The 26631-nt window shown below is 41.3% G+C and overlaps 2 protein-coding genes and 1 non-coding gene across 8 annotated transcripts in view; 1 reads left to right on the top strand and 2 right to left on the bottom strand.

Annotated features, from left to right (window-relative positions):
- Positions 1-26631, top strand: part of ATP7A (ATPase copper transporting alpha) — a 554573-nt gene that overhangs the window by 99337 nt on the left and 428605 nt on the right. The window lies entirely within an intron of this gene.
- TRNAA-UGC (transfer RNA alanine (anticodon UGC)) lies at positions 15508-15583 on the bottom strand. The gene has a single exon. It is a non-coding gene; the product is annotated as a tRNA-Ala (tRNA).
- Positions 21622-26631, bottom strand: part of ATRX (ATRX chromatin remodeler) — a 214380-nt gene continuing 209370 nt past the window's right edge. For all 6 annotated transcript variants that reach the window (XM_066250415.1, XM_066250416.1, XM_066250414.1 and 3 more), the window contains one exon: positions 21622-25374. In XM_066250415.1, the coding sequence (XP_066106512.1) occupies positions 25096-25374 (279 nt within the window). In that variant the 3' untranslated portion in view covers positions 21622-25095. The remainder of the gene's footprint in view (positions 25375-26631) is intronic.

The raw sequence follows: 26631 nt of genomic DNA, 5'->3' as shown, positions 1-26631 counted from the left end.
AAAAACCAGACAGAGACTGATCCCACCATCAAAGCAGGCTCCTTCCCAAAAGGGATGTAATCAAAGGCTTAAAATTTCAAAAGTAAAATAATAATAATAATAATAATAATAAGCATGATTTTATCTTACCTTCAAGTCACTGCAGCGCTCAGCCACCGAATCCCTGGCTGAACAGTCAGAAAGCTATCAGCCTCATCATGGCTCTATTTGGGCCACAGGCTTGGTCCAAGTTGCCTGAAGTTCAGGGCTAGCTTTCTTCCTCCCAAAAAGTCTGGCCCTTGAGGCCCTGGCCAGTTGGCTCAGCGGTAGAGCGTCGGCCTAGCGTGCGGAGGACCCGGGTCCGATTCCAGGCCAGGGCACACAGGAGAAGCGCCCATTTGCTTCTCCACCCCTCCGCCGCGCCTTCCTCTCTGTCTCTCTCTCCCCCTCCCGCAGCCGGGGCTCCATTGGAGCAAAGATGGCCCGGGCGCTGGGGATGGCTCTATGGTCTCTGCCTCAGGCGCTAGAGTGGCTCTGGTCGCAACATGGCGACGCCCAGGATGGGCAGAGCATCGCCCCCTGGTGGGCAGAGCGTCGCCCCATGGTGGGCGTGCTGGGTGGATCCCGGTCGGGCGCATGCGGGAGTCTGTCTGTCTCTCCCTGTTTCCAGCTTCAGAAAAAATGCAAAAAAAAAAAAAAAGTCTGGCCCTTGAGACTGTTTTTCCTTCTTCTGGGGTAGTTGGAGCTCCATTTCAGAAAAAATGCAAAAAAAAAAAAAAAAAGTCTGGCCCTTGAGACTGTTTTTCCTTCTTCTGGGGTAGTTGGAGCTCCATTGCCGGGCGCATGCGGGAGTCTGTCTGACTGTCTCTCCCCGTTTCCAGCTGCAGAAAAAATGCAAAAAAAAAAAAAAAGTCTGGCCCTTGAGACTGTTTTTCCTTCCTGTGGGGTAGTTGGAGCTCCATTGCCTTTCTCCAGAAGTTCACAAAAAGGAATCTGTTGAGGAGCACGTGCAGTTAGGGAGGAAGGGACTAGAAAGAAAAAGATATGCGCACCATCAGTCATTTAAGTCTCTTGCTCAGTAGAAGGACCAGGACACAATTTAGGTTGTCATTCCTAGAGCTCCCCGTACTCAACAGAAAATGGAAGGCTCTTCTAATAGGTCTGCATGACAGGGCTCTGGTGACCACTGCAGAGATGCCCAGCTGTCTCCTTGACACTTAATAGTCTCCACTCCTCCATTTCAGCCTAGGCTGTTTTCCCTCTGCATCTCTTTCCGATTCCCAGACAAGCTCTGTTCTTTCTTTTTGGCAATGGAGCAAAAGACATGCAGATAACATGTTCTTCAGGTCCTGGAGTCAGGCCAACCTTGTTTACATCCAGATTACTTTACTTCCCAACTATTTGACCATGAATAAATTCATGAATTCAATAATTATTTATTGAGCACCTGTTATATCTTTACAGATATAGTGATGAATAAGACAGATGTGGTTTCTCTCCTTATGACATTATATAATCAGAAAGACAGACATAAACAAGTAAACCTACATATTGTAATAAGCTATGATAGTGTTTATCAGGGAACAAAACCTATTAAGGGCATTAGTGTAAGGCTTCCTGAAAAAGGGATGCTTAGGGTGAGCCCTGAAGAGTGAGTAGGAGTTGGTTGGGGGTAGGAATAGCTTTCCAGGGAGAAACAGGAATATATAAGTCCAGAGGCAGGAAGGAGTTAGGTATGATTAAAAAAATACAAGAAAGTGGTAAGGGTGAATTTGAGTAAACCATAGTCTTTTACCTGTGAGGTGGGGATGGACCTACTACCTCAAGAACTGTTGCTGTGAAGATTAAATGAGATAATGTATGGAAAGTATAAAGTGCTTAACACAGCACCTGGGGCGTAGTAAGCACTCAGTAAATGTCAGCTATTGCTATTATCTTTAGTTCATTATTTAGTAGTAGTAGTAGTATTAATTTGAAGACATATCTCTGAATGAACATATGCATTACTCCATCCCTTCTTCTTCACATATGATTCTGCCGGGGCTTTACAAAGGCCAGGTACCAGAAAGCAAGGGGCAGGCACGCCATACAAATGCTGGCCTCTTACTAAGAACACATGAGCGCACCAACTTGGAAACTCCATCTTCTCCTGTACTTGGTATAAAGCAAACCAACAGACTCTTTCAGCCTTCACCCAACCTCTATTTTGGTTCTATTTTGGCCATGCGTCTCGGGCTCCCAGGATTCTCCCCTGTACCGGCTCTCATAACCCTACCAAGAATGGACAGTGTCACCTGGATACCACATACCACTCTAACTTCTCTTCCTTACAGTTGTGCCCTTTGAGCCCCTGTAACACGCCATACACCAGACTCCTAATAAACCCCTGCTGGCATATGCCACTTGCCCTCTCAGTTTCCATTTCGCTATGTCCCACCGGTTGTAAATGCTTCAAGTTTCCAAACCCATCATGCTATCCTAACCTTATCTAACACTACATTCTACAGGTCTCCCAAGGCTTCCCTCTTGATCTGTTATATCAGCACACAGTAGGTCCTAAAACTCTCCTTTCATAGAAACCCAGGGCATTGCCTCCTCAACATACAATTTGAATGTTATGTATGTATCTAGCACAGGGTGACTTTAAAAGCCCCCACCCAAAGTCCCATTCAACGCTAGTTTCAAGTGCCCACTTTCTCTGCTTCTGTTCCTGGATTGTCAACAGAACTCGGTCAAGCTTTGAAAATTGGGTCATCAACTGTCTCCACTACAAATACAGTCTCATCGACTGCAACTGGATCAGCTCTTTTCTGCTTGACAGCCCTTTCATTCATTTAGCTTTTATTCCATCTGCCATTCACTATAGCTCATCATAAATATGCCTAATGTCTAAAACAACTTTGTATTGGCTCAGTGTTAACTAAACTTCTCTGGTAAGCACTTGGTGTATGGTCTAAAAATACACACTCATGAGTTCTACTGGGACTCCTTAAGTCAGAATTCCAACTGAGAGGCTTGGTTGTGTATATCAGTGGTTCTCAAAATTTTTTACCTGAGGAACCCTTACGTTCCACACTTAAAAATTATTGAAGACCTCAAAGAGCTTTTGTTTGTGTGAATTATAGCTATTGGTTTTTACTATATTAGAAATTAAAATTCAGAATTTTTGTTATCTAGTAAATCATTTAAAATAACAATAAACCCATTAACATTGATATAAATCACATTTTTATGAAAAATAACTATATTGCCAAAAATTTAGTGACTGTTTCTTTTTTCATTTTTCCAAACCTCTTTGATATTTGCCTTAATAGAAGACAGCTGGATTCTTAGATTTGCTTCTGCATTCAATCTGTTGCTACATGTTCTTTTGGTTGAGATAAAGTAAGAAAATCTGGCCTCTCTTAGATCCGTAATAAGAAAAGAAAAGATCTCATGGACCTCACAAGTTCTTAAACCACACTTGAGAATCACCAATCTGTATATTTAACAAGTCTTCAAGGAATTCTTTTCCTGAGAATAGGTGGTAAACACTGCATTAGTTCATGTGAGATGTTTCAAATCTCCATTTATCTCCAGCTCTAAGTTTCAGTCAGCTCTGGGTCAGACGCTCTCTGTAGACGAAATCTTCCTCATATTTTACTAATACCCAAACCATCTAGTAGTGACTTCCTATCAATCTTTTTTTTTTAAGTGTAGGGGTTTTTTTGTATTTTTTTTATTATAAGTAAATTTTTATTAATGTTAATGGGGTGACATAAATAAATCAGGGTACATATATTCAAAGGAAACATGTCCAGGTTATCTTGTCATTCAATTATGTTGCATACCCATCACCCAAAGTCAGATTGTCCTCCATCACCCTCTATCTAGTTTTCTTTGTGCCCTTCCCCCTCCCCATTCCCCTCTCCCTCCTTCCCTCCCGTGCCCCCCCTCTCCCCACCCCCGGTAACCACCACACTCTTGTCCATGTCTCTTAGTCTCGTTTTTATATCCCACCAATGTATGGAATCATGTAGTTCTTGGCTTTTTCTGATTTACTTATTTCACTCTGTATAATGTTATCAAGATCCCACCATTTTGTTGTAAATGATCCGATGTCATCATTTCTTATGGCTGAGTAGTATTCCATAGTGTATATGTGCCACATCTTCTTTATCCAATCTTCTATTGAAGGGCTTTTTGGTTGTTTCCATGTCTTGGCCACTTCTGATACTGTTTAGTTTTGCTTTTTTGTTCTTTTAAAGAAAATATTTTTTAAAAAATTTTATCATGATAAAATATATATAATAAAAATTGCCATTTGAACCATTTTTAAGTATACGATTCAGGGACATTAATTATATTCACAATATTGTACAACCATTGCCACTATCTACTTCCAAAACGTTATTATCACCGCAAAAATTCTGAAACCATGAAGCTGTAACTCCCCATTCCTTCCCCTTCCCAGTCTCTGCTGACCCCTATTCTACTTTGTCTGTATGGATTTTCCTATCCTGGACAATTTCTATAAATGGAATCATACAACATGTGGTCTTTAGTGATTGGATTCTTTCAGCATAATGTTTTTAAGGCTCATCTATAGTGTAGCATGTATACTGCATTTCTTTTTGCAGTTGAGCAGTATTCCATTGTATGTATGCACCATATTTTGTTCATCCAGTCATCAGTTTACGGGCATTTGGGTTGTTTGCAGTTTGGGGCTATTGTGAATAATGCTGCTATAAACATTTGTATACAACTCTTTGTGTGAATACATGTTTTCATTTCTCTTCAGTATGTACCTAGGTGTATACTTGCTGGGTTATATGGTACTTCTTTGGTCAACCATTTGAGAAACTGCCAAACACCTTTTCAAAGAGGCTGTACCATTTTACATTTCTGCCAATGATATATGAGGGTTCCAATTTCTGTATATCCTCACTATTGCTTTTTTTTTATTGTAGCCATCCTGGTGGGTATAAGTGGTATCTCACTGTAGTTTTTATTTGAATTTTCCTGATGACAATAATGTTGAACATCTTTTCATGTGCTTTTGGCCATTGTATATCTTCCTTGGAGAAATGTCTATTCAGATTCTTTGTCCATTTTTAAATATGTCTTTTTTATTATTGCGTTAAAATACTTCTTAATTATGAACACAAATATATGGTGAGTCAGAGATTCAATTTCATTATTTTGTATGTGTGCGCCCAGAAGACTTGGCACCATTTGTTGAAAACTAGTCATTTCCCATTGATGTGTGGGTTTACTTCTGCATTCTCAATTCTATTTATTGATCTGTATGTCTATCCCTTATCCTATTACCACACAGTCATTATTAATGTAGATTTGTAATACGTTTTTAAATTAGGAAGTGGGAATCCTCCAGATTTGTTCTTCTTTTTCAGGACTGTTTTAGCTATTCTGGATTCCTTGAAATTCCATGTGAATTTTAGGACCAGTTTGTCAGTTTATACAAGGAAACCCTATGGGATTTTGATAGAGATTGTATTGAATCTGTAAATCAATTTGTGGAGTATTTACCATTTTAAAAATATTTAGTCTTCCAGTACTTGAACATGGGAGGGATGTTTTTCCACTTATATAGGTCCGCTTTAATTTATTTCAAGTAGGCTTTAGACTCATTTTTCCTTTCCTCCTCTTTCAGAGAGTGTTCCTCCCTCTCTGAATGCTGTCCTTTTCTGCACAGTTGATCTCAAGATCAACAGCCTTGTCCTTGAAACGTGTTCAAATTGCTCTCTTTGTTGAAGAGCTTCCTAAACATGCAAGGGAAGGATAAAACCATTAAAAAAAATATCAAGAATTTTGTAAACCCTTAAATATAAAAATATTAAAATTAAAAGATAAAAACCCTGGGGAATAATTTTCACAAAATTTTAAATGTTACACTGAATACAGGACCACACAAATATGTAAAATATTACCATACGTTTGAATAGAAAAAAAGGATAGAGGTAAATGAGCTAAAATGTTGAGTGCTTATCTCTGAGTAGTAGGTTTTTATCTTTCACTTCTATATTTTCCTGTACTTTGCTAACTCTTCTACAGTGAGCATGTATAATTAGCTATATAGTTGACTGCTTTAATGCCATTACAGTATTTAATCAATCCCCATCAATGGGCATTTAGGTTGTTTGTAGTCTTCTGCTACTACAACCAACATTCAAGTGAATATCTTTATACATATATTTTTGTGGAGACATGTGAATTTATCTGTAAGATAAATTAATAGAAGTGAAATGTTCTGGGGTCAATGGAATAAGTATTTTTAATTTTGATAGATGTGTCAAATTATCCTTCATCAAAGGTGTGCTAACTTATACTACTGCCAATAATTTGCAAGGGTGCCTGTTTCTCCATACCCTTGTCAACAAAAATTTTTAAATGTTTTTGATGTTTACTGAGAGATAGATAAAAATTTATTTATTTTAGTTTCATTTGCATTTTATGACTGAGATTAATCATCTTACAATTTGTTTAAAAGGCATTTGCTTTTGATCTTGGCCAGATAGCTCATTTGGCTAGAGCATCCTCCCCATATGCCAAAGTTGTCGGTTCCATCCCCAGTCAGAGTGCATACAAGAATCAACCAATGAGCCTAATCAGGCTGTAGCGCAGTGGGTAGAGCATCAGACTGGGATGCAGAGAACCCAAGTTTGAAACCCTAAGGTCACTGGCTTGAGTGCAGGCTCACCAACTTGAACCCAAAGGTTGCTGGCTTGAAGCCTATGGTCGCTGCCTTGAGTTCAAGGTTGCTGGCTTGAGCAAGGGGATCACTCACTGTGCTGTAGCCCCCCATCCCCAGTCAAGGCACATATGAGAAAGCAATCAATGAACAACTAAGGAGCCGCAACAAAGAATTGATGTTTCTCATCTCTCTTCCTTTCTGTTTGTCTGTCCTGCCCCCTCTCTTGCTAAAAAAACAAAACAAAAAAAAAAAAAAAACAATAGATGTATAAATAAGTGGAACAACAAATCAATATTTCTCTCTTCCTCTCTCTCCCTTCCTCTCTCTCTAAAATCAATAAATGAATTTTTTTAAAAGCTATTTGCGCCCTGGCCGGTTGGCTCAGCGGTAGAGCGTCGGCCTAGCGTGCGGAGGACCCGGGTTCGATTCCCGGCCAGGGCACACAGGAGAAGCGCCCATTTGCTTCTCCACCCCTCCGCCGCGCTTTCCTCTCTGTCTCTCTCTTCCCCTCCCGCAGCCAAGGCTCCATTGGAGCAAAGATGGCCCGGGCGCTGGGGATGGCTCTGTGGCCTCTGCCTCAGGCGCTGGAGTGGCTCTGGTCGCAACATGGCGACGCCCAGGATGGGCAGAGCATCGCCCCCTGGTGGGCAGAGCATCGCCCCTGGTGGGCGTGCCGGGTGGATCCCGGTCGGGCGCATGCGGGAGTCTGTCTGACTGTCTCTCCCTGTTTCCAGCTTCAGAAAAATGAAAAAAAAAAAAAAAAAAAAAAAAAAGCTATTTGCTTTGCTTCAACTTCCTTATTTTAAAAATAGGGAGACTGACAGCCAAAGGGGTAATATATTGAAGGGTACACACCTAATTAGCGGCAGAATCAAAATTAGCCCCATACTTTACTGAACTTTGATTATGGCCTATTCATAACCATCATTTCGTCTTTACTTATAACACAAATTACCATCTGATCATACACTGTTCCAACATGCTGTCCTTCATCAAGAACAGCAACCTGGACGTTCCACGTTCTACTTTTGTGACCCTTTGGCAAGCCTCTGTTTCCTCATCTATAAAATGGTAGCAACAATACAGGACTAAATGACATAGTGGGTGTAAATAACCCAGAATAGTGGCTAGCACACAGAAGGTACTTTATAAATGAGAGATACAGAGCTTCTTAATACCAGGATCCAGACCAACAAGTTCTCTATGATTTCTTTATCATTACTGGTCACACAGTGCAAGGATCTCAGGAAGTGCTAGTGAATGTTCACTGTCTTGACTTGAGGAGAGTCTTACAATATAACAGAAGTTCAAAGAGCTGAGAGGAATTCTGCCCTGCAGTGTGCCACCCTCCTGCCCTGGGGTCTCTGGTCCCCATGTACAGTGATTGACTGCACAGTAATTATTCAAAACCTTGCATCCAACTGACAGAGAAAACAACCAAAAGTCCCTAACCCTCCACACAGGCAAATCAAATTTAGGGGCAGGCGTAGGATGGGAGCAGAATTCAGAGGCTAAGGAGAACAAACCCTCTAGCAGTTTTGATAACTTTTGTGAGTTCAGGGGAAAATGCATCAGAATGTTTCGTTACATTTCCTGTTACATGAGCTGCTGTATAGTGGGAAACAAACAACCTAAAAGAAGTTAACGTGAGCCTGACCAGGTGGTGGCGCAGTGGATAGAGCGTCGGACTGGGATGCGGAAGGACCCAGGTTCGAGACCCCGAGGTCGCCAGCTTGAGCGCGGGCTCATCTGGCTTGAGCAAAAAGCTCACCAGCTTGGACCCAAGGTCGCTGGCTCCAGCAAGGGGTTACTCGGTCTGCTGAAGGCCCACGGTCAAGGCACATATGAGAAAGCAATCAATGAACAACTAAGAAGTCGCAACACGCAACGAGAAACTGATGATTGATGCTTCTCATCTCTCTCCGTTCCTGTCTGTCTGTCCCTGTCTATCTCTGCTTCTGTAAAAAAAAAAAAAAAAAAAAAAAAAAAAAAAAAAAAAAAAAGAAGTTAACGTGATCAGATTTGTATTTTAACAAGATCCTTCTGACTGCAGTGAGGATGATGGTTAGATGAAGGTGGGAAAACCAATTAAAAAGGCTATTTCAGTTATCCAATCATGAAGGAATAGGGGTTGGGTAGATGGAGATCAGAAGTATTGTATATGGTGGGGGAGGGAGGGGGATGGATAGAGCCAGAGCTTTAAAGAGAGAGGGATTTGGCTGTACAGTATAGGTGGGAGAATCTACCTATTGCCAGAGGGAAAAAAGGACATGAAACACGAAAGAAGGGAAAGGAAGGGTAAGTTGGAGCAGGGCACTGGGTGGGAAAGGGGTTGAGAGGTTCTGACTGGATGATGCTCTTCAGTATTCTCAGTGAATTAGGAGGTAAGGCCATCTCCTGAGTAGAGGAGGATAGCAGGCTGCTGACTAGGGACACTGAGAAGGGGTTCTAGACAGCTAAGTTTAGAGACCATGACTTTGTTGTGGCTCCAGTCCATAGAGCTGTGGAATTTTCTTTCTGAATTTTGATGATTAGGAAGGATACCGTGTATTACTGACAAAAAGTATCTTCTGTGGAGAAGTAGGAGCTAAAGGCATGTTGCTGGGCCTGAAGAGTGAAGAGGAGGGTGAAGGGAACTCCAGGCAGCAAGTATAGACCACACTTTTGAGAAGTTTAGCAGAAAAAAGAAAGGGAAAGATAGGACAATGGCTTAAGGAAGAAGTAGAGGAAGGATATTTTTCATTTGTTTTCAGGATAGGAGAGACTTTGAGACCTAAAAAAGATGCTATATACACACTCTAATGGAGATAATATAAAATAGTGTTTAAGATCATAGGCTCTAGGCCCTGGCTGGTTGGCTCAGTGGTAGAGCATCGGCCCACTGTGTGGATGTCTTGGGTTCGATTCCCAGTCAGGGTACACAGGAGAAGCAACCATCTGCTTCTCCACCCCTCCCCCTCTCCCTTCTCTCTCTCTCTCTCTCTCTCTCTCTCTCTTTCTCTCTCTCTCTCTCTCTCTCCCTCTCCTACAGCCATGGCTCATTTGGAGCAAATTGGCCCCGGGTGCTGACGGTGGTTCTATAGCCTCACATCATGCACTAAAATAGCTCAGTTACGGAGCAACGCAGCAACAACCCCAGATGGGCAGAGCCTCGGCCTGGGTGGATCTCAGTTGGGGCACTTGTGTAATCCTGTCTCTCTGCCTCCCTGCATCTCAGTTAAAAAAAAAAAAAAGAGCATAGGTTCTGGCGCCATCAGTGCCTGGGTTCAAATTCTTGCTTTGCCACCTTAAAATGAAGTAAGTCACTTAACCTCTCTGTGCTTGTTTTCACAATGAAACGGGGGGGGGGTGTTACAGTACCTATCTCTGGATTACTGGAAGTAATTTGGAAAACACTCAGGACAGTAACTGGCATATAGTAAGTGCTTGATAAGTGTTAGATATATTATCATTATTTAAACAAAAATCACATGCAGGATATTATTGGGTTTGTTTTTATTTCAGCAAGCTTTTTTCCTTATTGTAAAAGTTTATAAGGGTGCCTTTTAAAGTAGCTTTTGTAATATTATACAAGTATTTTTTTTTACTAAAGGAAAAGAAACCCAAAAAATAAAGACAAGCAAAAAGAAGAAAAAAAAACAGCTGTATCTTCATTTTCTATCATCTTTAACATTCTGGTGTATATCAGTCCAGCTGTTTCTTCTATTCATCCAGCAATAGTTTCCAAATTGTGTTTTGGTATAGGTGTGCACATACAACAGGGAGGCCAAGAAAGTACTTCCTCTGAGCTTTTGGGTTTTGTCTCTGGCAGCTAGGGTTAATTACCCTAATACATACGCCTGCCTCATTTGCCTTGACCCCACAGCACCCCCAGGGGAGGCCAAACCCACTATATTCTGCCCTAGCCCCCGGTTCTTGGAAGCCAAACAAATGAGAGACCAAGGCCCTCCATCTGCCTGAAAGGAGAGTGGAGCTCGGACACCTTCCCTGAGGCGCTGGTTCCAGAAGATCCTACCTTCTGACTCCAGTGTGCAGACTGCCCTTGGTCCACTATCCTCTTGTTCCTCAAAGTCTGGTCTCCTGAGCAGCAGCATTAACATCACAAGAGAGCTTGTTAGAAATGAAAATTATGGGCCCTGGCCAGGTTTGCTCAGTGGAGAGAGTACCATCCCCACGTGTTGAGGTCCTAGGTTCCATCCCCAGTCAGTACATGTAGAAGAAGTAACCAATGAGTGTACAACTAAGTGAAACGAGTTGATGCTTTTTTCTCTTAAAAATCAAAGTAATGTTTTAAAAAAATGTAAATTATAGTGCCCCACGTCAGACCTACTATATCAGAATTAAAAGTTTAACGAGATCTCCATACTTTAAAGTTTGAGAAGCATGGAACTGACTGGCAAAAGTCCTTCTAATTCTAGGAATAAAGATTTCTCTAAATATTCTTGCACACTAGAAACCTCAAACACTTCCTCACCAGAAGTCCCCTCTTTCATTAGGTCATTATGTTTAATGGACCAGGCTGAGATACGCCTTCCTCAGGATTCTAGTGCATCCCACTGAAACATTACACATCTTTAGGATCAAACTGAGTTACAAGAGGAGGAAGCCGAGGGGAGCAGTGGACTGAATAGCCCTGGTCCTAATGGGGATTTGATTTCTCCTGAATAGACACCACCAAACAATTTCCCCTCAGAAGAGAAGAACTTATGTCATCGGGGCAATGTGGGCCATATAGTCGGGGCCCCAGGACCCAGCGGTAGGTACAAAGGGACAGCTTCTGCAATATACTTCTGTCTCACCCAAAACCAGAAATGAGAAAGTTCTCTCAAGGATCCCTTGCCCATTGATGTGAATTAAATGGGGTAGTAAGTGAAGGACCCTTCAGAATATAGCAATTTTTTTTCAGCAAAATAAACTATATTACTTCTTTTAAAATAACATAAATAGGCCTGACCTGTGTGGCACAGTGGATAAGGCGTCTACCTGTAACGCTGAGGTCACTGGTTCGAAACCCTGGTCAAGGTACATATGGGAATTGATGCTTCCTGCTCCTCCTTCCTTCTCTCTCTCTCTCTCTCTCTCTCTCTCTCTCTCTCTCCTCTCTCTCCAAAACAAAAAATAAATATTTTAAGAATATATAAAACCTTATTGCACAAACATAATCGAGAACTACAAGATGTACTTTAGTCCCCAGTTACAGCCAATTAAGAGATAGGAACAGCTCGACCTGTGCTGGAACTGTGGATAAAGCCTCTATCTGGAATGCCAAGGTTTCAGGTTCAACGGTCAAGGCCACCATGAGCTGAGGCTTCCCACTGCTCCCCCAAAGCGTCACTGCCTCTCTCTCTCCTCTCTCTAAAATCAGTAAGTAACATCTTTTAAAAACGAAATAGGGGCCCTGGCCGGTTGGCTCATTGGTAGAGCGTTGGCCTGGCGTGCAGAAGTCCCGGGTTCGATTCCCAGCCAGGGCACACAGGAGAAGTGCCCATCTGCTTCTCCACCCACCCCTCCCCTTTTCCTTCCTCTCTGTCTCTCTCTTCCCCTCCCGCAGTCGAAGCTCCATTGGAGCAAAGATGGCCCGGGCACTGGGGATGGCTCCTTGGCCTCTGCCCCGGGCGCTGGAGTGGCTCTGGTCGCAACAGAGCGACACCCCGGAGGGGTAGAGCATTGCCCCCTGGTGGGCAGAGCCTCGCCCCCTGGTGGGCGTGCCGGGTGGATCCCGGTCGGGCGCATGCGGGAGTCTGTCTGACTGTCTCTCCCCGTTTCCAGCTTCAGAAAAATAAAAAAAATAAAGAAAAAAAGAAATAGAGACAGAATTTGTGACAACATAGATAGGTCTTGAGAATATCATGCTAACAGAAATAAATCAGACAGAAAAAGTTAAGAACCATACAATTTCACCTATCTGTGGGATATAAAACTGAAAGCAACAAATTAACAAACAAGAAAAACGAAACAGACACAGACAACGGTAGGGTGTTTGCCAGAGGGAAGGCGAGTAAGGGGGAGCAAAGGGCAAAGAGGTTCAAATATAAGGTGACAGAAGATGACTTGACTTTGGGTGGTGGGCACACAATGCAATATACAGATGATGTATCATAGAATTGTACACTTGAAAGCTATATAATTTAATTAACCAATGTCAACCCAGTAAATTTAATTTAAAAATAAATAGGGATAAAAATAAGGAAGAGATAAGAGAGAATAAAGAAGGGGAAAGACAAAGGGATCCAAAGAAAAGGATCAAGAGCATGTACATTTAGGGAGCAGACTTCAATGGTAGTGACATTGCCAGAATGTTCTCAGGTAACAGATGACTGCTAAGACACTTCCACAGAAGTTTATCAAACATTGATCCCACGCTTTTCTGTCAGGTGCTGAGGACATTAAAATAAGCAAAACCGACAGGGTTTCTGCCCTTCGGGAGCTCACATACATAGCAGGCTGCAAGACATTAATCAAGTAATCACACAAATAACCACTTGTATTAGTTTCCTATTGCTGTTGTAACAAATTACTACTAATTAAGTGGCTTACAACAACACCCATTTATTCTCTTACAGTTATGGACGTAGAAGTCTGACAGTAGTCTCATGGGGCTAAAATCAAGGTAGTAAACAAAGCTGCATTCTCTTTGTAGGTTCTAGAGAATTCTTTCCTTACCCTTTCAAGCTTCTAGAGCAGGGGTAGTCAACCTTTTTATACCTACTGCCCACTTTTGTATCTCTGTTAGTAGTAAAATTTTCTAACTGCTCACCGGTTCCACAGTAATGGTGATTTATAAAGTAGGGAAATAACTTTACTTTATAAAATTTATAAAGCAGAGTTATAGCAAGTTAAAGCATATAATAATAATTACTAAAATAATAATAATAATAATAATAATTACTTACCAGTACTTTATGTAGGATTTTCGCTAAGTTTGGCAGAATAAATTTTTATAAAACAATGTACTATAGTTAAATCTATCTTTTTATTTATACTTTGGTTGCTCCGTTTCCGCCCATCATGAAAACTGGAACGCCCACTAGTGGGTGATAGGGACCAGGTTGACACCACTATTCTAGAGGATCAACCACATTCCTTGCCTCATGACCCTCTTCCTCCATCTTCCAAGCCAGCGGTGCTGCAGCTCTCTGAGGCCTTCACTCCTAGTGCCGTCTGCCTGTGACTGTCCCTCTGCCTCCCTCTTCTGCTTATAAGTATGCTGTGATTACATTGAGCCCACCCCATAATCCAGGAAACTCCCTCCATCTCCTGGTCATCTGATTAGCACCCCAAATTCCCTAATTCCTGCAACCTTAATTCTCCATTGCCATGAAACTTATTTAACATATTCACAGGTACTGAGGATTAGGACACCAGGGACCATTATCCTGCCTACCACACCATTTAAATACAAATTGTGCGTTACAAATGCTATTGGCTTAAACAGACCTGTGACTTTTCAGTGCACAAGTAGAGAAGCATGGTATTCTTGCAACTATCCTATTCAGAGTTCTGTTCTTTGCTGCCAAATGTGTTGTATTTGCTGTCTTCTCTAAGATCCTTCCTCCTTAGTCACTACATGTCCATATTCTAGTTATTTTAGGACTTACTCAGATGGTACCTAGACTTCATCAGGTGAAGAAAATGAGAAATAAACTGAGTTCAGAATACTTTTTTTTTCTCTTCAGGATTCACAGTTGCTGTGTAATCGAACTTGAGAGAAAGCCACTATGTTAAAAATCAGTTCTGCTATCTTAAAACATATTTTAAAATATTCACACCGGATTTTCCAGACACTTCTGTTTGGATCACAGAAGGAAATGAAAAACCAAACTCTCTAGACAGCACTGAAGGCGAACAGAAAGATGTGTTTGGAAAACACCAAGGGGGAGGATTTTAGGCCTTGCTTAAAGCAAAAGCAGACAAGTGAGAGCTGATAAACAAAAGAAAAAAAAATAACAGTAATCTGTGGTTTGTAAAAGGCTTGGATTAAATTGTGGTTCTATGGGCCCTGGCCGGTTGGCTCAGTGGTAGAGCGTCAGCCTGGCGTGCAGGGGTCCCGGGTTCGATTACCGGCCAGGGCACACAGGAGAAGCGCACATTTGCTTCTCCACCCCTCCCCCTCTCCTTCCTCTCTGTCTCTCTCTTCCTCTCCCGCAGCCGAGGCTCCATTGGAGCAAAGATGGCCCGGGTGCTGGGGATGGCTCCTTGGCCTCTGCCCCAGGCGCTAGAGTGGCTCTGGTCGCAACAGAGCGACGCCCCGGAGGGGCAGAGCATCGTCCCTTGGTGGGCAGAGCGTCGCCCCCTGGTGGGCGTGCCGGTGGATCCCGGTCGGGCGCATGCGGGAGTCTGTCTGACTGTCTCTGCCCATTTCCAGCTTCAGAAAAAGAAAAGGAAAAAAATAATAATAAAAATAAAAATAAATTGTGGTTCTACGAAGAGTTGCAAGCTTGTGGCAAAACATAGAATCAGATACATACTTTTGAATCCTGCCTCTTTCAATTAGCTCATGTGACACTGGATGAATTATTATTTCATTTTTTTTTTTTTCTGTATTTTTCTGAAGCCGGAAACGGGGAGAGACAGTCAGACAGATTCCCGCATGCGCCCGACCGGGATCCACCCGGCACGCCCACCAGGGGGCGACGCTCTGCCCACTAGGGGGCGATGCTCTGCCCCTCCGGGGCGTCTCTCTGTTGCAACAAGAGCCACTCCAGCGCCCGGGGCAGAGGCCGAGGAGCCATCCCCAGCGCCCAGGCCATCCTTGCTCCAGTGGAGCCTTGGCTGTGGGAGGGAAAGAGAGAGAGAGAGAGAGGAAGGAGAGGGGGAGGGGTGCTTCTCCTGTGTGCCCTGGCCGGGAATCAAACCCGGGACTTCTGCATGCAAGGCCGACGCTCTACCACTGAGCCAACCGGCCAGGGCCTATTTCATTATTTTTTAAAGATTTTATTTATTGCCTGACCTGTGGTGGCGCAGTGGATAAAACATCGACCTAGAAATGCTGAGGTCGCCGGTTCGAAACCCTGGGCTTGCCTGGTCAAGGCACATATGGGAGTTGATGCTTCCAGCTCCTCCCCCTTCTCTCTCTCTGTCTCTCCTCTCTCTCTCTCTCTCTCTCTCTCTCTCCCTCTCCTCTCTAAAGTGAATAAATAAAAAATTAAAAAAAAAAAAGATTTTATTTATTGATTTTATGAGAGATGAAAGAAGGGGGTGGAGTGAGAAGTATCAAATTGCTTCATTTTAGTTGTTCATTGATTGCGTATCATACCTGCCTTGACCGGACAAGGCCAGGGTTTCATACCTGTGACCTCGGTGTTCCAGGTCAACACTGTATCCACTGCACCACCCCAGGCCAGGCTAATTTCATTATTTTCAACCTATTTCCTTATGTATAAAACAGGAATTACAAAAGATTAGTCACACAACCTCACACATAATAGGATTCAATAAATACTGCACTATGAGAGAAGATTAAGAGGTGAAGTAATTTGCCTGACCAGGCGGTGGTGCAGTAGATAGAGCGTCGGACTGGGATGCAGAGGACCCAGGTTCAAGACCCCGAGGTCGCCAGTTTGAGCACGGGCTCATCTGATTTGAGCAAAAGCTCACCAGCTTGAACCCAAGGTCACTGGCTCTAGCATGGGGCTACTCGGTCTGCTGAAGGCCCGCGGTCAAGGCACATATGAGAAAGCAATCAATGAACAACTAAGGTGTTGCAACATGCAATGAAAAAACTAATGATTGATGCTTCTCATCTCTCTCCGTTTCTGTCTGTCTATCCCTCTCTCTGACTCACTCTCTGTCTCTGTAAAAAAAAAAAAAAAAAAAAAAAAAAGAGGTGAAGTAATTTGTGGAAGATTATACAGATAGAATCAGGCTCCTAAATTCTAGCATAGTAAAATAATTTTGTTACTTTTTAATTCTTTAGAAACATATAAACTATCTGTGGTCCTTTTAGCACATCTAACTCAAGAATATTCACTACATAACACAGAACTCTGTTTCCTTTTGAATATAGAAGCATTTTTTAAAAATTTATTGTGATGACATTGATTCACAAACCATACAAGTTTTAAGTGCACAGTTGAAATAGAGGATTTTTGATACTTGTTTCATCAATCCGCCTAAGGAAGGCTGCATGATTTTATTCTTGGCATTCAAGGGCACTGAGATCCAGAAAGTGATTTTACTGGTCTAAACTGTGCTGAGTGTGGAGAAAAAGAACCTTCTAAACCAGTGGTAGTCAACCTGGTCCCTACCGCCCACTAGTGGGTATTTCAACTTTCATGGTGGGCGGTAGCAGAGCAACCAAAGTATAAATAAAAAGATAGATTTAACTATAGTAAGTTGTTTTACAAAGATTTATTCTGCCAAACTTAGTGAAAATCTGACATAAAGTACTTGGTAAGTGTTGGGCAGATAAAATATATTATGCTCACTTTCATGATGGTGCTGCCCAAATGGAAGCCCATTGCCCAGGTGATATTAATGTGTGTTGGGGGTGGGCTGTGGGCAGCAGGATGCTTGTAGCCTGGGGCTTGGTTTTAGGACTAAGCCTTTCCCATTCTTTTTGATGTGAGGTGGTGCAATCCCATCATGCCTCAGATAAGTGACTTGTATTAGAGACTTCCCTATTTTGTATATTGGATTAAAGGTTTTGATTTCTACACTATAAAATGGGGGCAGAACGGGAGCTTGCTCTCTCAGTTCCTGAGATTAGCATTAGAGAGCAGAGCAGAGAAAGGCCATGTGGAGGAGGCCAGGAGAAGCAGCCAAGATGGTGCAGTGCTGAGGGAGAAGCGAGTTTGTGCAGAGTTTGTGCAGGGAGAAGGAAGGAGATGGGGAACAGAGGTGAATAAGTCTGGTGAGCTAGAAACCTTTGATTCTAGGAAACTCGGATAAGTCAGTAGCTTTGTGAGCACTGAATGAGTGGGTTTTGGAGCCCAGTGTGTGTTTTTACTTGTCCTCCGGGTGCAAGCTAGGATTACAGATGATGGCCCATCAGTTTTTGGCTCCGTTGTTTCTTTACCGACTGTCCGAATCCAATGCGACCCTGCATGGGACAAGCAGCTGTGATGGTGGCCCTGGATACTGGCTTTACAGGAAGTAAGTATTATTATATGCTTTAACTTGCTGTAACTCTGCTTTATAAATTTTATAAAGTAAAGTTACTTCCCTACTTTATAAATCACCATTACTGTGGAACCGGTGGGCTGTTAGAAAATTTTACTACTAACAGAGATACAATAGTGGGCAGTAGGTATAAAAAGGTTGATTACCTCTGTTCTAAACAAATGAAATATCCCTCCGAAACAAAATCCTAAAGCTAATGCCTTTGATACCAAATTAACATGTTGGGGATATATCAGAGGTCTTCTTTTTTTAGTTGGCACACAGAAATTTCTTCTCTTCATTTTCGTCCACATACTCCTCTAATTCCCACAAACAGTTCTCATTTTATTTTTTAAGGTATTTTATTTTACTTATTATTATTTTTATTTTTTATTTTTCTGAATTTGGAAATGGGGAGGCAGTCAGACAGACTCTCGCATGCGCCCGACTGGGATCCACCCGGCATGCCCACAAGGGGCGATGCTCTGCCCATATGGGGCATTGCTCTGTTGCATCCAGAGCCATTCTAGTGTCTGAGGTAGAGGCCATAGAGTCATCCTCAGCGCCCGGGCCAACTTTGCTCCAATGGAGCCTTGGCTGTGAGAGGGGAAGAGAGAGACAGAGAGGAAAGAGGGAAGGGTGGAGAAGCAGATGGGCACTTCTCCTGTGTGCCCTGGCCGGGAATCTAACCTGGGACTCCCGCACGCCAGGCCAACGCTCTACCACTGAGCCAACCTGCCTGAGCCTAACAGTTCTCATTTTAATTCAATACCAACTATTCTGAAACTTTGTTTAATGTGTTCTGGCAGATTGAAAAAAAATGAATTGGAATTCAAGAGTAACAGGAAGCATTTTAATGGAGTGGAATGAGAAGTGGACTAGAAACTAGAAGACATAGGCGCCCTTGGGCGTCTCTTCTCCTCAGGCCCTTTCCCCCCAATTGTAAAGGAAGAGAGCTGGGTTACAGGGTCGGAAAGACGCCCTAGCTGACAGGTGTCCCCAAACTACGGCCCCTGCAAGCGGGGCTGCATGCGGCCCCCTGAGGCCATTTGTCTGCCCCCCCCCACACTTCCGGAAGGGGCACCTCTTTCATTGGTGGTCAGTAGAGGAGCACTGTATGTGGCTGCCCTTCAACAGTCTGAGGGACAGTGAACCGGCCCTCTGTGTAAAAAGTTTGGGGACCCTTGCTAGCACCTTCAGCATTCTGATTCTAAACCTCCCCGCACCCCCCCAACCCCCACTGAGGTATTAGAATATAAAAATACATGTGTGGTGGGGTTGCAGAACATAGTTTGGAGAAGAGAAAAAAATTGCAGGCAGTAACTGCATTTGATCTTAGCACATCTTGTAGACTATGCGAGGTATGGGAAGAGAGGGCAGGAAAACTTGCTAATAGAGTCAAATGTTTACTTTGACTAAGGATAGGGTCCAAACAAGCCTGCATCATTAATGCCTTTGACGCCCAACCTCCATGCTGTATTGTTGAAAACCTACCAAGAGCTGGGAATGAACTAACAAGACCTCAGATGATTATATTAACCACGTTTCCTTTCTCTTAAGTTCGGTTTTGTTTTCATTGAAATGTATTCAGCAGGGGAGACACAGGCTCCTACCTGCTTTGCTACTGGCATGTGGGGACAGGCAGCTACAGAAAAAAAATTACTATTTCACTCCTTTCTTCTTCTAGTTTTCAGTTTTTGTCACAAGATTTGATTATAAAGCCTCCAGCTCAAAAAGCATGCCATGTGTGTTGTTACATGAGTCAACATAAAGAAATATAAAGTGCAGCTCACCATAAACTTTATCTAGACCAGACAATTTAAATATTGCCTCAACGTGGGCTTTACAGTTATGAACAACAGAATGGGAAATTACCAATTATTTGCTAAAAATTGACTTTACAAAAGGTGACTATATTTACCTTGATGTTTTGTCATGTATATAACCCAATCAGGCAATCGAGATATGAGTCAGACTCTTAAACATGTTTTCCTTTTGTGCACTTCCATGGGTGGTAAAAAACCCAGTTTGCAGTGCCTCTGGGCCAAGATAAAGGAGGTTACAGCTTGTGGAAGTGGTAATTAGAGCCAATTACAACTTGACTTATCTGCTTTGTCATTAAAATGTCTGTCAGACCTCTCATTTTCTAAACTGAGGAAAAGAAAGGTATAGCTTAGTGGAGGGAGATGGTTAGCCAACAGGAAAGACTTTCTAATTCCATCCACAAATGTACCGTGTAATCTGACAAACGCATTGCCTTTTGGCTTCAAACTGGGCTTTGCTCACAGCTCACCCTAACTCTTCGAGCTGAAAAGAATCTCAGGAAATCATCTGGTCCAGTCTCTTGCCTTCAGGAAATTAAGTCATTATTATAGTCCCATTTTCCAAACGAGACATGAAAGACCTAGAGAATGCTTGCTGCCTCCTGCAATGGATTTGATTTTGGTCTTACAGCTTGTCATGAGGAGAATGTAATTCTTTTCCTCACTTTTCTCCCAGATGTTGTACACAGGTTAATACATAATCACAAAGCACTTTGAAAATACCAAGGAAAGCTTATAAACATCATATTATCAACAGAGATCCCAGTACTCGAAATAGTTGGGTCTCAGGGAAAAGTAACAGAACTGCTTTAGCCTTTTGAAGAATTTGAGGAAGGCAAGAGAATTACACTCAACTTAGTTACTAAGGGTCCGAACTCACTTTCTGCAAATGTCTAAGAGTGTTATTATTAGGAGTAATGAAAAATTGAGAAAGAACCGGATGCCATTAATGAATTTATCAGATTTGAGAGTAAGAGTCAATGAAATTTTCCATGTAAAATAGAAACTACTGATAAAGTAGGCTCCTTGGGGAAGGGTAAAAGTAAGTAAGAGGGTTCCCTTACAATTTTAAGAATCCTATGCAACCTCTAATGATTTTCTGCCTTTTGTCCTTATGATCTGTAGTCTGGTCACTGAATGCCTGGACTCATTATCTATCTTCCTGTCTCCAATCTTTCCTCACCTTGTCTAAACCATTCAAACTACCCCTGCCTGAATTGCTATCTTTACCAGCTACTTTGAACACATCAGCCACCCCATAAACCCTCGCTGTCCTTGGTATTGAATTACTCATTCATGATTTCAAGGCCCTCTATCAATCCACTCCAATTTAGTCTCTTTCCTGATCCTTTTATGTCCCCTTTCTTTCAATGGCACATTTCCTCCTTGTACCCCTGAAACAAATCCCATTCTTGCATCTGATAAGTCATCTCTCTTCACCTTCCTTGAAAACCAACTCGTATTTGATGTGAGGACTATACAAAGGGGACCGAGTCTATTTAAGAGGTAGAAGTCTCTTGGTCGTCATCAGATAGGATTAGCTAAAGAAGATTGGAGCCAGGCTCACTCTTACATATTTCTATCAGGGAGAAGGGTCTGGAGCAGAATGTGGCCAAGTGCTTCTGGGTGGAGACTGCCTGGAATGTGGGCGGTTAGCCTCAAGCATTAAAAAGAGGGTCTGCAGGATTTTAGAACACACCTCATTCAATTAACGCTTTATCTTTTATAAAAGCGTTAATTCATAGGCTGTCTCCCTGGGTGAAGGCGTGGTAGTGGCCACCATCAAAAAGATCCTAGAGCAAGAAAATAAAGGACAATTGCTTCAATTAGCAAGTATGCACAATGGTGTCGGGAAGGTTATTCCAAAAAGAGGGTGGCAGCATTACAGTGCACGGTGCATCTAGGGTAAATACTCAAGGGAGTAAAACTCTTAGATAGCGTGGGAAGGGCCATCCCATTATTAGATCCAACATGAGTGATGTGGGCAGTCTGGTTACCTGGCAGATATTGAGCTTAGAAACAGTATATATTTTGGATTTTTAAATTTTATTCACCTCAATATAACAGCATATATAAAATGTTGCACAGACAAAACGCATTTCAGAAACTTGGTCACTCCTTTGGGATTGGCACAGAATACAGTTTTGAAAAAAAAACCAATGGTAGAAGAATTTTCATCTCTAAGAGCAGATTTGATTTGGAGATAGCCAAAAGTCACTCGGCATTAAGTCTGGTAAAATAAGGTGGGTAATAATCTGAACATAGATTTTAGTGAAATAAGGATGTAAAAGGATGACCTATCTTACTATTTGTGTAAGTATCTACAAGCCTCACAACATGCCACCCTCCAAAAGAAACAATGGTTACTGGGATAAATAAGTAATTGTTTTTTAAAGTTTTGTTTGGGGCATGGAAATATGGGTCGGGTTTGATGACACTAAAGGGAGAGCGGGCATAACTAAGAGAAAACTACAAAATATTCAACTTCTCTGGAGGCCAGACAATGAGGTCTTCCATCCACCTCCTATGGCTTCAGGATGGGCAGCTGCGTTTGTATAAAGTGTGGGTCCATAGCCGTGCTTGACTTAGTGAGAGATGTGGCTCTCAGGAAGCAGAACGTGGTGCTGGATGACAGCAAAGACAACCAAAACCAACACACACACACATAGGCTTCCTGGTACGTCAATTATTCTTGAGGTTAAAGATCTCCTTTTACAGAATTTAGTATATAACAAATTAAAAAAGCAAACTTCTTGACCTCCCAATATTTAATAACTAAATGTGCAAAAGAACCACCATTAAATAAAGCATCAAAAGCTATACATTTTCTATGAAACAATATATGCACAGATTTTCAAAGCTGTGAAAATGCAATAAAGAGCACAACACATTTTGGTCACTTTATTAAATGACATTAAATAGTTTAAATTTCAACTACTCAACAGCACTTTGAATGGTGAAAACACAGATAGTATTATTGTCATACTTGAATGCTTTTCTTTAAAAACACAATTCCAGTCCTTATATATATTACAAAACAGCCTTAAAGGAAGAAGTGACATCTTTTCTACAGTACTTAAGAATCTCAATACGGAACTGAAAAGCAGTCTAACAGAAACGAAGGCAGGTCTTCACAGCTGTATGATTTCAGCAGCCAAAGCTGGGTGACGGACTGAAACATGACTATACAACTGGGACAAAACATATACAATACCACAATACTAAGCAAAAACGCTTTACACCCAAAGAAATAAAACAGGTTACAAAATGTGGAGAATTTAGCAGGCAAAACTGTATTACAAGCAACATTTTAAATCGTTATTTTTTAAGCCATTGCAACTATTTAAAACATCTAAAACAAATATAAAAATGAGCCTTTTAGTATCTTACTGATGTGATTTTTGTCCTTAAATATTTGTTAAAGCTTGATGTTATACTCAAAGTACATATTATGTAGCTAAAATGTCAAGTGAGAAGAGTGTATGCAAAGTGGTCCAAGTTTTATTTAAAACTCTGATTTCCAATTAATCCTTCTATACATTATTCTTTATGTCATAGTTTCATCTATGGTAAAACAGTTTAGAAGGCTGCATAAAATTTTCACATCTATGCCTTGAGCAAGTAATTAGACCATGTTGAAAGTTCCCAGGTCTAATAAATCAGGTTTAAAGTATTCCAGACTTGTAGAAATACCAACCAATAAGTTGGCCAGAGTGTACTGTCTTCAAATATTTATCTCATAAATCTTGTCTTTTTCATTTCTCCTAAACACATACCTCCCCCGCCCCCACCAATTAAATATATCTGATTATATGACTGGCATAATAAGCAAATATATGAAATTTATTAGTGATCATTCAACATGGGAAGGTGAGGGGTGGATCCACCAGACCTCACCAATTTTATTGTCACCAACCTAGTGCACTTGGATGTTTTCCACTAGTTCTTGCAAGAAAAAATAAAAATCTCTTGGTTATCCAAACATCTCAAAACAGTTTTAGCTAATGTTAACTTCATCCAAATCCAGTGATACCTAGAGCAAATTAATCCTCCGCCCAGCTTTCATTAGTCTAAAATTCCTTAGCTGTATCCATTACCTGTTACATCATCATCTCAAGTGTTTTTGCCACATTGAGTTGACTTCTCATAGTCTAACAATCTTCTTTAAAAAAAACCTCAAGCAATGAAATTGTACACGAATAAACATATAGGTCATTTTTACAGGCCTGGATTAAGGAAAACAATAATGCCATGAATTTCTAGTAAAAGTTCACAAAAGGGTATTAGATGAATTAATTTGGGTCAGAAAATTGTCTCACAAACCTAAACTTTAAAATATTCAAACTTTGTGATATGATTTAATTGGGAAGGCAGGGGAAAAGAATGTGATTTAATTGGGAAGTTAGGGGAAAAGAACATGACTAGAAAAGAGCATAGAAACCATGACCTTTATCTTCAAAGCAATTAATTCACAATACTGACAGTACTGGGAACTGTTAAAACACATTCCTCCCGTGAACTTATAAAGTCAGCAAAGGTTCTGCCATTTTAATGTTGTTTATAAAACAGGGTGTGAACTCAACAACCACAATGTCATCCTTAACCTCCTTAAATGCTAGAAGCTGATTTTGTTAGTCCACATCCCATTGCCAGCAACAGGATGGAGCACTAGCACCGGCACCAGACAGTTCAAAGATGTGCTTTATATCAGTGCCAGGAGAGAGAAAATTCATGTGTGGAAGACAATCCACAGCCCTGAAATTTTACCAGTAATTATTTCAGCACGTATAACTGAAAACAAAAAATGGCAGAAAGACTAAAAAAAAGGAGTTCTCTTCTTAGGCTGTACTTAAGGCTATTTATACAATGCTAAGATAACTGCAAGACTCCTCCAAGTTTTAGAGCAGTAGTATTTAAGAATATTGCACACAATTCTGTGTCAAAGACAACCCTTAGTTTCTAACTTTCAGCCACAGACAAGATATAGCGGGAGCCCAGTTTCAGACTTCAGTCAAAAGAACATTAAAACCATTTCAATCACTTGAATCAAGAAATGGATTAAGTACAAAAGTATCGAGGAATCAACTCTAAGAACTCAGCTGTGTGTTTTTATATGTAAAGAATGAATATATAAATCTGTATTCTTTCCTAAATTTATTAATTTTATGACAATTTTATGGTCGCTAAAAGCAGGCATAAAAATTTTAGAGAGGAAATCTGTGGAGTTGTTACTGTTATGGAACGACTTGTTTTCACTGAAAACAATTTGAAATATCTTCTGTACTCAATGTGTGTAAGAAGATTCTAGGCAACATCACTGACAAATGTCAGGAAGAAACGGTATGCCCTATTTTTAAAAAAATTTTAAACTAATATGGAAGAGTGGCATTTAAGGGGACCAAACTATTTATACAGTTGAGTTCTGTTAAGTCATTGATTCCTAAAAAAATAAAAGTTCTTTCTATGATTTTAACAATCCTTTAAGCTTTTAGTGCAAAATCACATTGATTTCCCTTGGGAAGGTCCCGGATTTTTGCTTCTCATTGGGGGTGGTGCACGCTGTAACGGTGGTGGCTGCATAGCACCGGCCACTGACTGATACATTCCTCTCATATCAATCTGCTGGTAGTTAGGAGGATTCATGATTAAATTCGGAGGCTTTGGCATCATGAGATGACTTAGTGTTGCTTGCTGATAAGTCATTTGTTGCTGTTGCTGCTGATTGTACTGCTGCTGCAGCCTTCGGTTCATAAGTATCCGCTGAACACAGCTGATTAACTAGAGAGAAAAGGGAGCTGTTAGAAGTGCATGGCCTGTCTCAAAGAGGCAAGTATCAAGTTCTGAGTTAAAATCAATTTGTTGGGGGGGGGGACCATACCAAAAGGAAAACACATTATTGTTATCACCATTACTAATTGAATGGCATTCACAGGACCATTACTGTAGAAACCAGTTACTAACACCATTTAGGGCTAAATTCTCCTAATGACTTGACTATTGTATTGCAAGCAGCATTTAGGTTGGTTACCATAGTAACATGTCTTGTGCTGTGATTAATCTCAAGTATTAGTTACAGCACTTTGTGTCAAGTCTCCTTTCCTTGTCATTTTTTGAATAGTTCACATTATGACAGACAAACATTTTTAGTGACATACACCAAAAGGAAAGAGCACTCACAGTGGGAATAATTCCTACCTGGAATGCCTGAAATTTCCTAAGATAATGGAAAACCACACAACTCTCCAGTGCTTTCTAAGTAAAATTCATGCCACAGAAATTGATTCCCTGGTGTCAAGAGTTGAAATTTCCCATGCAAAGCAGACAGCTGGCAAATGACTGCTGGGAAAAATGATTAAGGTCCCTGGAACATGCTAGCCTCTTCTCTCTTTTTTTGGTTCAGACAAATCAACATTTTACTTTTGTTCTGATAAAATAATGCCAATCTTTTAAAGAATAATATAATTTAGTAGGAACCTGTGTCATATCATCTAGAGCTCCACTCTTTACTCTCAAATTAAATATATTAAAAAGTATACTTATTTTGGGAAAATGTTTACAAATGGAAAATGTAGTGTAAAAAAAAAGTCTGTGGACATGGACAAGAATGTGGTGGTTACCAGAGGGAGGGGATGGGAGGACAGGAAGGGGGTGGTGGTAGGGGAGGAGCATAAAAGAAAACCAGATAGAACGTGATGGAAGACAATTTGACTTTGGGTGATGGGTATGCGACATAATCAAATGTCAAAATGATATGGAGATATTTTCTCTAAATCTACGTACTCTAATTGATCAATGTCACCCCGTTAAAATTGTCTAAAATTAAAAAAAAAAAAGTTTAGGAAAAATTACATTTTAGATGTCCAGGATATATAAAAAGTAAAATTAGGCCCTGGCCGGTTGGCTCAGTGGTAGAGTGTCAGCCTGGCGTGCAGGCGTCTCGGGTTCGATTCCCGGCCAGGGCACACAGGAGAAGTGCCCATCTGCTTCTCCACCCCTCCCCCTCTCCTTCCTCTCTGTCTCTCTCTTCCCCTCCCG

Source organism: Saccopteryx bilineata, chromosome X (assembly GCF_036850765.1).
Source record: "Saccopteryx bilineata isolate mSacBil1 chromosome X, mSacBil1_pri_phased_curated, whole genome shotgun sequence".
In the NCBI taxonomy this organism is placed as follows: Eukaryota; Metazoa; Chordata; class Mammalia; order Chiroptera; family Emballonuridae; genus Saccopteryx; species Saccopteryx bilineata.
Note: the sequence above shows the minus strand (reverse complement) of the source record. Positions and strands in the feature narration are given on the sequence as shown.